Raw genomic sequence first — 14,009 nt, 5'->3', positions numbered from 1 at the left:
CTAATTTAAGTATGCACAAGCATTCAATTCTAAAGTTAAAAGTCAAAATAGAAGTCAAAGTAAACCTCTTTCTCTATTATGTATGCAACCTAAGACCTACCTTCATTGTGATGATTGTAATAACATTCAAGTTTCTGTCAGCTCTTTCTTTGTATAAATGTGGCCTTGAAACTTTACTGATTGCAAAAATAGAATTGCCATTTCAGGTTTCATGAATGCTGCATGACTTCAATATACCTCTGTAGCCCAACAGTCTTATTTTATTTGCATAAGCAAGAGCAGACCTCCTCTGCTGTATAAATAGTTGAACAGAATTTGACATCTTGTGTGACAGACTGGAAAAACATGCAGTCACTTACACAATATTGCTGTACTTAAAACATAGCCCACATGACATATGACACAATGAAGATGTGTGACTTGGTAATTATCATCACACGTCTCAACAGACAACAAGCCCATAGATTAGCACAAAAACTAGACACTATGTGCAGTTTGTAAACAAAAAGGACTTGATTGAAAAAATCTTAATGAACGATAGTTGAATTCAATCTCAAAACATTCAGGAATTAACTGTTTGTTTGTTTATATTTCTAGTGGTCACATTGGACACATACTCCTGTATGGACCCTGGTATCCCAGTGAATGGCGTACGTTTAAGCCATGACCTGTCCATCGGCTCCACGGTGTCCTTCCAGTGCGACCCAGGATACAGGCTGAGCCATGAGGAACCACTGGTTTGTGAGAAGAACCACTTCTGGAGCCACCCGCTGCCCACTTGTGATGGTATGTATAAGAACAGGTGTCGGTCTCATCCATAAAATTCATGACACCACAATTTTCTTCAGTCAATCTACTTTTAAAGGCCTGCTAATCAAATTTGTGATTGGTTTTATGCTAGTTTTTATTTTATCATACTGGAGGACACCAGGTGACACGATAGGGTCCTTATGAACACATTGAGCATGAAATGCAAGGACCAGCCTTCCTGGCCTTGAAGCATTCTAACATGAATGTTAAAGTTGTCGAAATGCTGTAATAATTGTCGGGTTATGACTTGGGGTACTGTTTTATACATTCAGCTCAGGAGGACGTCATCACTATTTTGACAAAGTATACATAAGCAGCCTATTTGTACGTACAGTGTTGTATAGTGTGGCCTTTAGTCTTTTAGTCACCTTATTGGCAAGAGGTAACATCACAATTATGAATGAATATGAATAGCCCACAGCAGGTCTAGCTAACCTAACAGACACTTGTCAAAATGCTTTTTATACAACAAATAATTTGCGTTAACAAATTATAAAATGGGTGTTATGAATCATGTTATATGCAAGACAGGTCATGTTCAAATTTAATCAGCATGTTCTCTCTGCTGTGTTTGTACAGTTTTGCTCTTTGTGCTGTTTACAAGCACACTGAAGGACAATTGTGGATATTATTGTTGCAGCTCACAAACCATAAATGAAGTCTCTTAGTCACCGATCACTCAGTTGAAATATAACTAACAAAACACATTCAAGGGTTGGCGGGGAGCTCCATACTGTGTATATGATACCGTGCTGTGTTATACAGTTTTAGCCCAATGGTGTCCTGGTAATTCATTTTATGTCTTGGAGCATTTTCTTGCTTAGGTGTGTGCCAAAACGGTGCCAAATGCATTGGCTCTCTGCCTATGGAGCCTCTAAAGTAGATCGTTTGCCAAGCGTACTCATCCACTTTTAATGACTTTATGTAATTTTGGCTCATTAATAAAATATTTGATATAATTTTGTTGGTGGGTAAGGATTCGGGCCTTGATGTGTTGTGCTCACTGGAGGGCCCAAGGGTGGTAGTAGAGAGGATGAGGGAGGCTGGGTGCGTGCAGCTGCGGAGCCTCAGGCATCTCAATGATCCACCAAAACATCGTCTGACTTTCATTACTTTGAAAATATGTGCATGCACAAGAGTTCTACTTCTAATATTTGTCAACAACCACTTTCACTTTTTCACTTTTGAGGAAGGCATCTAGGCATTTAGCTGTAGCATCACTCTGAGAGTATTGAAACCAGAGACAGCGCACATTGACTTAAAGACAGAAGAAAAAAAGAAAAAAACGGAAAACAATAAAACAAAGGTGGTCAAACTTCTTAAATGCTATGTTTAAAAAGCAGTGCCCTTTATGTGAAATGACCTTTTTAGTTGAAACAACATGGGGAAACTGAACAATGTCCAATTAAACCAGTTAACCTTCATATGGATCTAACATTAACCTCCAAGTCCTCTGCAGCCAATGAAAGTGGAGCTCTATCTCATTAACACCCGTTGATGAGATAAGGAGCTTTGCATCAGTATAGTATTTGTTAATAATTGTCAACATGTATGAGAGTCATATTATTGAGGTGACAGTAAGTGTTGCTCCCTATCTCCTCAACTGTGATGACTCTACATGGCGGGATACAGCTGGATTATCCTCCTAACCGAACTGCAAAGTGGTTGTGCGCAGCACCGGGATTTCTATTTGGAAAAAAATCAAAATAATTTTGAAGTCACAATCAGAAAATAAAAGCCACATGCTCTAATCCTCTGAATAGGTCTCTGTCAGTTGTTGTGAATTGTAAGTAAATTTAATGGATTATCATGTTTTCTGACAATGTCTTTCTGTCGAAGATAACATAGAAGAGGGGAAAATATGGATGGATAGCTGAATTAATGAATAATTTATTGTCCTGGCAGTAGGACAGTTTTGGAGAGAGAAAATCAGAAAAAATGTATTTATATTGTGTTGGCAGAATTACAGGTAGTCATAAAAATAGCAGGACAGGATGTGATATGACTCAAATGCATTATTCATTTAAATTGCTCCTCTGTCTTCAGGTGAAGGATTTATTGGTTCATTTGCAATTTTCTTTTTTTTTTCCAGCAACACTTATCATTCATTATCTCCTCTTTCTATTCAGCATCATGTGGTGGGGATATCAGGGGACCTGGAGGGATTATTTTATCACCTGGTTACCCGGAGCTGTATCCCAATTCTCTAAACTGTACGTGGACTGTAGAAGTCAGCCATGGAAAAGGTAGGAAAACCCCTCTAGTTAAACATAATTATTCAACATCAAGTACACACACAATACATACATTTATTTTACAAAACTGGAAGGAAGTCTTAAACTACAGATATGGTCATTTAAAAAAAAAATAAAAAATTGTATTAATATTATTGAACTTACGGGCAGTAACAGCATGTTTATTATGTGACCTTTCCACAGTGACACTCAATAGTCCTAACACTGACCAAATTATAAAACTATAAATTAAAAAGATACCCTGTCCACAGATTGCAGATGAACATTACAGGGATTTATTATAAAGTGAGACGTGCTAAAAGTATATTTTACTTGAGTACAGCTCATTTAAATGCACTTTTTTTCATCAATGGCAACAGGCCAGAATAATATAACTCTGTGAGGTGCTCAAAAATGAACTCTGTGATTCCTTTTTTTAAAAGCGTGTTTTAGAAGAGAATTCACTTAAATTTGTAGGTCTTTGTTATCTGCAGGTCTTCCACTTATTCGAGGTAGGATTTCTACATTCCTCAGTTTGATGGCTTAATATATTCTTGTGGGAATATTGCATTTTAGCAGTTTTTACCTACCTCAATCAACAGCTTTAACGTTTCAGTGGTTCAACTGGTAAGATAATTCTGGTATCTCATCCTTTAATTAGTTTCTTTCTATTATCAGTTGTGTGATCAGTTGCTAATTCTTCAAGACATTCTTATTGATTTGAAAAGTACACTGAGCTTATTTCTGTGCTCTAGTACTTAGATGTGTTATCCTTTTATTTTACCATAGCCTTTCTTATCATCTTCCAAAAGGCCCAGTGAAATCCCATACTGCCCTCTTTGTACATTAATATTTGATCCTATTGTCAAACACTAGCACTTCCATGTCCTACCTTTGTTGGGTTCATCCTCACAGACTTACTCTGAGTTGTGAATACCATAAAAACTATAAGCATATTTATATTTCTGCTTGTGTACACTTTGTGTTTAATTCTTTATCAGTTTTTTTTCATGTCGTGAAATATTGCCAAGACAGTTAATTATTGTATACAGGCATATACATACAGTATGCATTATTTGTTTTATAATAATGATTACAATAACCCCACACACATTCTCCTATCAGGAGTAATATCCTTTTCTTTTCTCACTTTCACATTCAAGAAGTATGACATATTATGGCAAAATGCCTGTTCATTTTGTGTGGGGCAATTATTTTTAGGTTTTGGACTTCGACATCAACCCTTATGTAGAACTGGGTTTAAAATAAGCCAGCATACTGGTTTCCATCATTCCAAAAATGGAAAAGGTTTGAAACATATAGGGTTACTCTTACGTTCCTTATCTGACAATAACTGCACCAAAACTAAACTATATTCATTCTACTGTAGTTTATGTCATACATAATATACTGTAAAAAATAAAATTGAATTTAGGTGGTTTTCCATTATTTTGATATCTTTAGATTTTCATCTGCATGTCTTCACACACAGGTAATACTTCATGGAGAAATATATGAACCTCTTTGTATGTGAGATTATTAATTTTTACCATGGCACTGATTTACCTTGTTTATTTATTATCCTGCAGCCACTGACTGCAAGATAAATTCATCTTTACGGATAGTAGCTCTATGTAACTATTCCACCCAGTAATTACCAGCATCACATATCCTCTATATTAAAATATTGGGATGTCCCCTCACAGGGATGGCTTTTGATTAATTGATCGTTTGCCTTTACTCTCTGTAATATAATTACAGTTTTACAGAGCACAATCAATCATTTCATTTTGTTATCTGTTTTATTGCCATATGGGACTTTCTTTATCATGTGAGCCAAACATTGTGGAGGGCATTATAGAGTCATATTCGAACAGATTCAACAGATGGCATCAAAATGGCAGCGCTTATTGTACTGAAAGGCAGCCAACTAGCCATCATGGATGGAATGAGGATGTTGTTATTGGGTCTGAGTTACAGTGTGAAAATAGAAGTGGTATGTTCAGACCTAGACCAACATAAAAGTTAAACAATAGGTAATAATAATATTAGTTTGTTGAAGATTTTGAATAAACTTTTTGACCAACCTGAACACATTTTATAGGTTGTCATTGCTTTGTAGCCGAATAGTAATTATGTTCTTTGTAATACTCATGGACTGGTGGAAATGTGTCTTTAATTACACAGTTTTAAAGAAAGATAATTGTCAAAGTCAAACTTTTTTAATTTTCATTTTAAATTGTTCATTTTCCATTTTGAAATTGCGTGGATTAAAGCTTTTATTATGTAATGAATGGAAAATTTGTTTTGTACAAGGATTTTTTAGCAAGCTAAACCCAAAAATCGTAAAATAGTCCCATTCAGTCTGTGTCCTACAATATATAGACTAAATCCATTTCTTATGAGTCAGTATTCACGTGAAACATCAAATTTATACATCACATATTCTATTCAAAGCTTTTTCTATCTGTATCTATCTATAGTGATTCTTCTTATTTTTTTTGAAAATCTTTAACACCTGGGTTTCTTACTTCCCTCCTCCAAGGTGTCCAATTCACTTTTCATTCCTTCCACCTGGAGGATCACCATGACTACCTTCTGATAACGGAAAACGGCAGCTTCGCCCAACCACTGGCTCGACTCACTGGCTCAGAGAGGCCTGCACCAGTGAACGCCGGCCTGTATGGGAACTTCAAGGCACAGCTACGCTTCATTTCTGACTTCTCCATATCGCTGCAGGGATTCAACATCTCCTTCTCTGGTACGAAGGCATATGAGGGGGTTCTGTCTTAAGTAGGCAGGAAGGGGGGAGCATTAGTAGGTGTGTTGACAGGATGGGTATGGAAGGTTTTAAAAGAGGAAGGCAAAAGAATTGCATGTAGGAGGCAGAAGAGAGGAGTGGAGGATGTTGAAAATGTGGTGGGTGGAGTTGTTCAGTAGAGGGGGTAGAAAGCAAAAGAACAGCACACTGTGACAGACGTACAGAAAGAGAAAGACAGTTCGTTCGATGATGAGATCAAAAGTGTTAAGCCTCTTTAAAGGGCGCAAAGTAACATGTGAGGAGTGATTTATCGGTCAGATTGGGTGCGGGCTTTTGTAGACCATGCCCCAGGCTGCGCTGATCAGAGGAGGATAATTAAGAGACAACGAGGTCATGCAGGTAGAGGGTGTCTGACCGTGATGGGAATGATCATCAAAGCATGTCATGTGGGTCAGTATCCTCAGGACTAAGAAGACAGTGGGGAAGGGGAGGTGGGTGGGTGTGTATCAGGAATAATAGGCCCCCCCAAGTAGACCAAGGAATGGAGAAATAGAGAGGTGGAGATGGGAAGCTTAGGGAGGGCAAGAGAGAAAGGAGATGAGACAGATGGTGATGCTGAGTGAGCAGGGTTGATGGAGAGGGCGGAGAGAGAGAGAGAGAGCGAGGGAGAGAGATTAAGTAAAGTATAAAAAAAGAGAGAGAGGGAGAGAAAGAGGGTCCGCTTCATAAGGATTCTGGCTAAATGTTTGCCTGCTGTTCGCTGAAGTGAAGCATAACTTATGCAGCCATGAATATTTATGAAATTTAGTTTGTGTGTGTGTGCGTGTGTGTGTGTGTGTGTGTGTGTGTGTGTGTGTGAAGTGTGTGTAAAGTGTGTCCTTGCATGCTCTGTAATTAGCATCTAGGACTCAATGATTAGAATTCATTTTTTAACCTTTTATGACCTTTTTGATAAAGCATTGCCAATACTGTCAGGCTATATGCTACAGTATGGTGCTGCTGTAATGTTCTGCCATGTTGAAATCAATGGGCCTACGTAGTTCTACAGACTGTCAGAGGAATGCTGCAGGGAGCAAGACCTTATTCCTCTCATGCAGCCAGAGTTACGTCTACATCTTAGATGATAAGGCCACTAAGAGCCCATGTATAATAATCCTGCACATAGGGTGGCCTAGTTTTTAGAGAGCCCATTCTTTGTTCAGACATGCAGGGTTCAAGCGTATGGCATGTATCCAAATCTGATGAAGTGTACTTGAGCAAGACAGTTAATCCCTGCAAGCTATATTAGTATTTCTTTGGCTGAAGGTGCATTCAGAATTTCTTTGAAGGACAACAGACTGTTTACCATGGGGGTTATTATCAGTATCAAATATGACCAGCAGAACATTACAATAGAGTCTTAGTATTATATACTTGTAGGTAAGAAAGCATTTTTATTTGTTGCTAACTAAGTTTTTTGAATTTTCAGAGTACGATCTTGAACCCTGTCAGGACCCTGGAACGCCTCAGTTCGGCTGGCATACAGGCTCCAGGTTTGGTATTGGTGACTCACTGGCATTCTACTGCAACACAGGCTACCGTCTACAGGGGGCAAGGGAGATTGTGTGCTTGGGAGGTGGCCGCCGCATGTGGAGTGCCCCTCTGCCAAGGTGTGTGGGTACGTGGTCAGCTGCTTTTATTCCGTTTTCTTTCCTGTTTGTGTATGTGTATATGTGTTGCAGAATTTATCCTGTTAGTCAGGTTTCGAATGTGCTTGGCACAGATATAAACTTTTTATTAGACATTTTAGGGCTCAGTGGAATTGGATTTACTTAAGTGGATTACAAATAAAAGCTCAGTCCAGTGATTGATACTGATTTGAGCTGCTAGGTTAAAACTATCCTGGGAGATCTCTTTTTCACTCACTTTATCAAGGGTCCTCCGAGGGCAGGTCAAGGGATACAGGTTCAGGGACAATACCCCTTTTTCCTCTCAGAGAAGCTCAGTTACATTACACAGCTGACTTGTTTCATAGCGGAGGCATTGTGTCATTTAGTCCCATCACACCCTGTGGCGGAGTGCATAACCCTGCCTCTGGCTCACCAGTTTGGCCCTGTGTCTGTGCCATTACTATGATGACATGAATTTTACATGAGAATAGTGCTTGGAAAAAGACAGCAAAAATATTTATCTAAGGCTTAGAGTGACTTCTTTTAATTAGTAATGAGTCTTAAAGTAATCAATTGCGTGCTCCCTTTTCAAGGAAAACAAATAAATTAAAAGCTATGTCATGTGTTGCGCAATATACATAAACCATGCATAGCATGTATCCAGGTCCCTCAGAGTTCAGAGTTTATAATTTGCTCTTTACTTGTTTATTCAGAACAATTTATTTTGGAAAGTAATTCTCTGCTGTTTTGTCTTGGCATGGTGCAAAAAAGCCAATGGGGTAAATCTTAAAAATGAGGCTTGTAATGTTTTTACACTGAGCTTTTAATAGTCTACTTAACGTTTCACAATGTGTCAGCACCAGTTCATAATAACTATTATGATACTAAAGTCATAAAAAGGATGGACATGTGGATGAATTAGTAATCATGATCATCCAAAAAAGTAATTTTAATTATCCCTTTATCTCTTTGATAACATGCTAATAAACCACCAATACAATGTCTATTCATTTTAATATATTTATTCCAAATTTGATTCTGTATCTAATCCTGTCTCTCGTCTGTGTGTGCAGCGGAATGTGGATCGACAGTCTCCAACAACGAGGGAGTTCTTTTGTCACCAAACTATCCAATGAACTATGACAATAGCCACGAATGTGTGTACAGCATTCAGGTCCAAACAGGCAAAGGTATCAACATCACTGCCAGCACCTTTCAACTTGCACAAGGTGACATCCTCAAGGTAAAGACACAGTGCAGCCCTCTTCTGATTGTTGACAGAAATTAAATTACCAACAAATAAACACAGATCCTTGGTTAAAGACAATGTCACATAAATTTGTGTCATTTTTAATTAACGTTTAAGCATATGAGACAGGTCCTAGTGCTATTTATTATGTACAACATGGGAAACTGGGAAGCACCAGGCAGAATGCACAATTGTTTTCCCCTGGAAGCTAGAGCAAAGGTCAAACAGCGGCAGCAGCATCATCCCTTTGGGAAGGATGGGATACATTACTTTTCTCAAGGGCATTTTAACACTTTTGGAAAGCGACACAGATGTGATGCAAACAGTTATGTAGTCCCCACTTCACAGCTGGAAAGCACTCTTTTTGGGATGCAGATGTCTCATCTAATGCTCCAATTAACAGAACACTGTAGCCTACTAAATGTGTTTGTGTAGACCGTAAACTCTTGTAGTTAGTCATTTTGTGAACATCTGAAATGTGGAAAGTCATGCTTAAAGAGCTAAATCCACTTGAAGGAAAGGATAAGAAAAACAAACCAGAGAAGGGCCGCAGTAGTATTTCGAAGGAAGAGCTCAGATTCTTGTATTTAATTTTTTGTTCGTTTACATCTGCCAGTCAGGAAACATTTGGCACAGTATACTACGAGAAATTCATACATGTAAATTTAAAAGGTTTCTTTTTCAACAAATAATTTCTATTAGGTGGAATTAAAGATATCTGTAATTATAAAAAGAAAAATAAATTATATTTGGCAAACATCCACAAAACACAAAAAAACAATGTACCTTTCTTGCTTGGGTAAAAGTAACTGCTTCTAAACTGGATTTTAGTACCCCAGTATTGAAGAACATTCAAAATCCAGTCGATAATTGGTGTTAAATCGTCTTTTTTTTGTTTGACGTCATGAATCCCATCACCATCACATCATCACAATAGCAAATCAATAGAAAGAATTATGGCCACTACAATCCCATTTTCACATCCAATTTAAGACATTGGTTTTGCAATAGAGGTGCCGTATAAAACAGAGGATATACAGTACTAATAGCCTCTTTTTAATTGTGGCTCTCTTTTGTCAGTATTAATATTTAATTCTTAATATTATTCTACTTTATTGTGAGTATTGAATCCTCTATAAGGAGCAAAACTCATTATGTTCTCTGTTTCTGATCAGGTGTATGATGGAAAGGATGGTGCTGCCCCACTCCTTGGCACGTACACAGGCACGTTGATGCAAGGTCTGTCCCTTACCAGCACTTCCAACTATCTGTGGCTCGAGTTCTACTCTGACCAGGAGGCGACAGCAGCAGGGTTCCAGCTCATATACCACAGTAAGTCACATTTTATTTCCCTGGGGGGAGGGGTCCCTAAAGCTTTTCCAAATGAGTGAATTTAGCCTCACTTTAAGAGCCAGCTATTTCAAGTAACAGAATTCAAAAAGAAAATTTTAATTGACCCTCACCCTGCTGCACTGTGTCGTTCACTGTCAGGATATCCATTAAACACAGCATGGTGTTTCTGTGCCTTTCCTGCAGGAAAATTAGTTTTTTTCTCACCTCCCCTGTTTCCCTGTGTTTCTCCGTCTTAAGATGAATCCATTTTCTCTTTTCTTTTGCTCTCAACTCCTGCAATTAGCATCCATACCTGCCTAATAGTGCCTTGTTAAAACAGGTGAATTATAGTTGGGGTTATTTGAAATCAGTGTGTTTGTGTGTACATTAGCGTTGGTGTGTGCTCTACACAGTATGTATGTGTGTGTGTATTGAAAGTTTGGGTCAATGTTCTAAGTGGGCAAGTAATAGATGGGTTTTGTTTCTCCCCCTAATTGGCTTGCTGACTGTGTACTGTTGCTAACTGTTTCTAATTTATTAGTGTGATGTGAGAATGTTTTGGTGACAATGCATTCTGCAGTCCAATTTAAAGTGTTTTTGTGTTACACTTGCAATTGAGCGCTCTGAAATCTTTTTGTCGGTAGGTTTTCTGAGGTAGAATTCAACATAGTTAGTGAGAATGGCAACAAGCCAAGATTTGTTTAGCTTGAATTGTATGAAAGCAAAGAAAGTTCTTAGCTAATTTGCAATTACTTGGCCCACACTGGCAATAGTATGTGATAATTACACCAAATGTGTCAGGTACAAACAGTTATACTATAGTCCAAATTAAACAATAGTTAATTGTAAGCAATATAGTACAGCAATAGAGTGCAGTTTAGTGTTGGCCATAGTTTTGTCAGTCAGTCAGGAATGTTTACTCATTTACAGCAGCTAAATAAATTACCATCAGCATCTAAATGCAACTACAATTAGTTCAGAAGAACTGATGGTTTAATTACATGCTGCCTTTTCAGTTACAGAATTACCCGTAATTAAGTATCACGTCATTTCATTTCATTTCTGATTTTTCCAGGGATGTGCACCAGGTAAATAGAAGAATGTAAGCTAACACACTTTACCCATCTCAAAGTGCAGCCTTTACTTGGTCTTTTCAATCAAAATGAATAGCCCCTTTCATCCTGGAGAGGATTGACTGACATATGAACAGCACAAGGGCAAAGTGGAGGTGGGATATGGGCACCTTACGTCTTGTCTGAACATGAAAGCTGATCATGTTTTCATGACTCTTCTACCAAAAGTGCTGGGGTAATTTTCTAAATGTGAGCGGTAACTGCTCAAGATTTATACTGGGCATGACACTTGTAATACTACCATAACATCTGGCATGGGCATGGACCTCGAGAAGAGAACATAAATCAGCACTGCTGGGTTTATGTGCGGCCACAGTTGCTGCATAACAGAACACTTATATTTAGTACCTGAAAGAGAGGAACATATATAAGCCATAGTCAAGTTCAGACAAGGTGAGCTAAAGAGTTATTGCAACATTTTGTTTGTGACTTGTTTATTTTATTTCTTCTCTATTACCTGAAAGTGTTACGAGTGGATGGGCTCTTCCTCAGTCGTGGTAAATATCCACACTCAATTGAACATTTAATTGTGAACATCTAATTGTTCCCCCTGTCCAAAAGGAGTCTTTTACTGCCAAGTCATATATTGGGACTGTAAATCCAGTGCTCATCTCTGCTCAACTGGAAATTAATTCCCAATGCTCAATCAATACTTCGTTACAATGCAGACAAATAGGAAAATGGCGCTGGTTTGCGGAATGACTGCTCTCCAGTGGTTTTAAATGCTGACAAGCAGTTTTGTGTTCATGGTCTTTATGCTATGCTGCTCTTTAACTCATGTTCTTCTCTTGTCTCTTCTCCCCTTCTCTGTCTCTCAATCTTACTCAACCAGGCTTTGAGCTGTCCCACTGTGATGATCCAGGTGTGCCGCAGTTTGGCTTCAAAGTCAGTGACCAGGGTCACTTTGCGGGAAGTGCCATCACGTTCGGCTGTGACCAAGGTTACACCCTGCACGGCAGTGGGATACTCAAGTGCATGACTGGGGAAAGAAGAGCATGGGACAACCACCTGCCGTCATGTATAGGTAATTCTTTCTTCCTATGTCTGAAAGCTGTCTTTGTCTTGTCAGCTAGGTGTTAATCCTGGGGATATATCCAGAGATGATTTCAACTTAATTGACATGTGTTGAAAGAAAATAGGCTGCTTGTCATTTTGTAAGAGAATATAAAGAGCGTTGTGTTTATTATGAATCATTGATCTCTGTGCGCCCCAGGACTGGCTGTATAGAGTCATTAAAACACTATAGTGAAGCAATCGTTATTACTATCGAGCTTTCAACATGTTGCTCTTGACTCTTTCATTCATAACCCTTTTTGTTTCCATCGTTTTCCTGAAGTAAATGCATAATTATCAGCGTATTCATATCAGATTAAGTCGTGGACATGATGTGCAGTCTTGGCTGTGCTTTCATATTCAGAACATGCTGAGGCAGAGAGACACAGAAAATGATAAAGCTATTACCTACATGCTGCTAGAGTCTGGAAGGTGTTGTGAGGCAGTGTCTGTTTCTTGATGTCTAGCAGTGATGGATTAGGGTAAAAAATGATTTACAAATTTCCGGACGTGTGCAGAATTGTACTTTAAATGTCAGCTTATCCCACTGCCTTTTTCAATGAAACATGAATTTGTTCCCTTTTCGGTAAAAGGACTTTGGTTGTGGCATTGTGGCATGCTCAGTACAATCACACAGAAAAAAAAAATCAGTCTATTGATTAACTGTTTTTACAGTGCTGGATCACTGAATGGTCAGTATTGATAGTGAGCTTTGTATCTTTGAAATGGGATTTCCAGCCATTTCTCCAGGGCCACATCCTGGCTTCTGTCAAGGACTTTTACATTTGCTCAGTGTTATGATACTGATTATAGCCTACCACTGTGGCAATCTAATGCAATTTTCCTATTAATTAAGTGCTGGTTGTTCTGTAATAGAGATAGAAAGATGATAACCAGGGGAGAAGCAACATAGATTGGATGATAAGATATTCCTTCAGTCATTAACATTTGTAGCAGTGTCTTCCCTGCAGTGCAAGGCCCAGCCTATATATTCTCTGGACACAGTCTTTTTAAAGTTAATTAATGGCATCATTAGGAGGCATACTTAGAGACAAAACAAGTTTTGCATCTGTGAGTATCTCTGCCCAGGCAGGAAGTCCTTGTTGCAATCCCATTACCTGTTAGAAAAAGAAAACTGTTAATTTTCAGCAGAAGTTAAACTGTTGCCCATTAGTCCTCATTGTAGACTCTGAGCTTCAGTGAGCATTTCTTTCTGTGTTTGTTTCAACATACTGTATGAGTGTTTGCTTGTGAGTTGATGTGACTTCATTTACTTTTGTGTGAGTTTATATTTTTGGGATTTGGGGTTTTCATATATTTCATGTTCATTTGTGTGTCCATGCAGCGGAGTGTGGTGGCAGTTTCAAGGGTGAGTCTACAGGGCGCATCCTCTCTCCTGGGTATCCCTTCCCCTATGACAACAACCTAAGGTGCACCTGGACAATTGAGGTCAACTCTGGCAACATTGTCAGGTAACTCAAGTTGCTAATTGTTGTGGAGAAATTGCTGAAGTCAAAGGTCGTTGTGGAGAAATTGCTGAAGTCAAAGGTCAGTGGTGAGGTCAGGAACAAAGAAAGTGTTCAGGAGCCTCTGATGTCTTATTCTGAATTAGAGACACTCTCAAAGTACATCAGAAGTGCCTGAGTCGGTCTAACTAATGACATGGTAACATAATACATGCATATTTATGCATATACTATATAGCCAGTATAAATTAAGAAAAAGTTTGCTGTTGTCTTTGTATAACTATTGTTATAGTGTATTGTTATATAATATTATAATTTAGAA

The 14,009-nt window shown here is 38.4% G+C and overlaps 1 protein-coding gene across 5 annotated transcripts in view; it reads left to right on the top strand.

Moving 5' to 3' along the window:
* LOC109138772 (CUB and sushi domain-containing protein 3) overlaps window positions 1–14,009 on the top strand; it is a 205,529-nt gene that overhangs the window by 77,050 nt on the left and 114,470 nt on the right. For all 5 annotated transcript variants that reach the window (XM_027287060.1, XM_027287059.1, XM_027287058.1 and 2 more), the window contains 8 exons: window positions 598–786; window positions 2,940–3,056; window positions 5,590–5,805; window positions 7,274–7,462; window positions 8,528–8,697; window positions 9,879–10,035; window positions 12,001–12,192; window positions 13,567–13,693. In XM_027287060.1, the coding sequence (XP_027142861.1) occupies window positions 598–786; window positions 2,940–3,056; window positions 5,590–5,805; window positions 7,274–7,462; window positions 8,528–8,697; window positions 9,879–10,035; window positions 12,001–12,192; window positions 13,567–13,693 (1,357 nt within the window). The remainder of the gene's footprint in view (window positions 1–597; window positions 787–2,939; window positions 3,057–5,589; window positions 5,806–7,273; window positions 7,463–8,527; window positions 8,698–9,878; window positions 10,036–12,000; window positions 12,193–13,566; window positions 13,694–14,009) is intronic.

Source organism: Larimichthys crocea, chromosome XIII (genome assembly GCF_000972845.2).
Source record: "Larimichthys crocea isolate SSNF chromosome XIII, L_crocea_2.0, whole genome shotgun sequence".
NCBI lineage: Eukaryota > Metazoa > Chordata > Actinopteri > Sciaenidae > Larimichthys > Larimichthys crocea.
The sequence above is the reverse complement of the archived record's forward strand: the minus strand, read 5'-3'. Positions and strand labels throughout refer to the sequence as shown.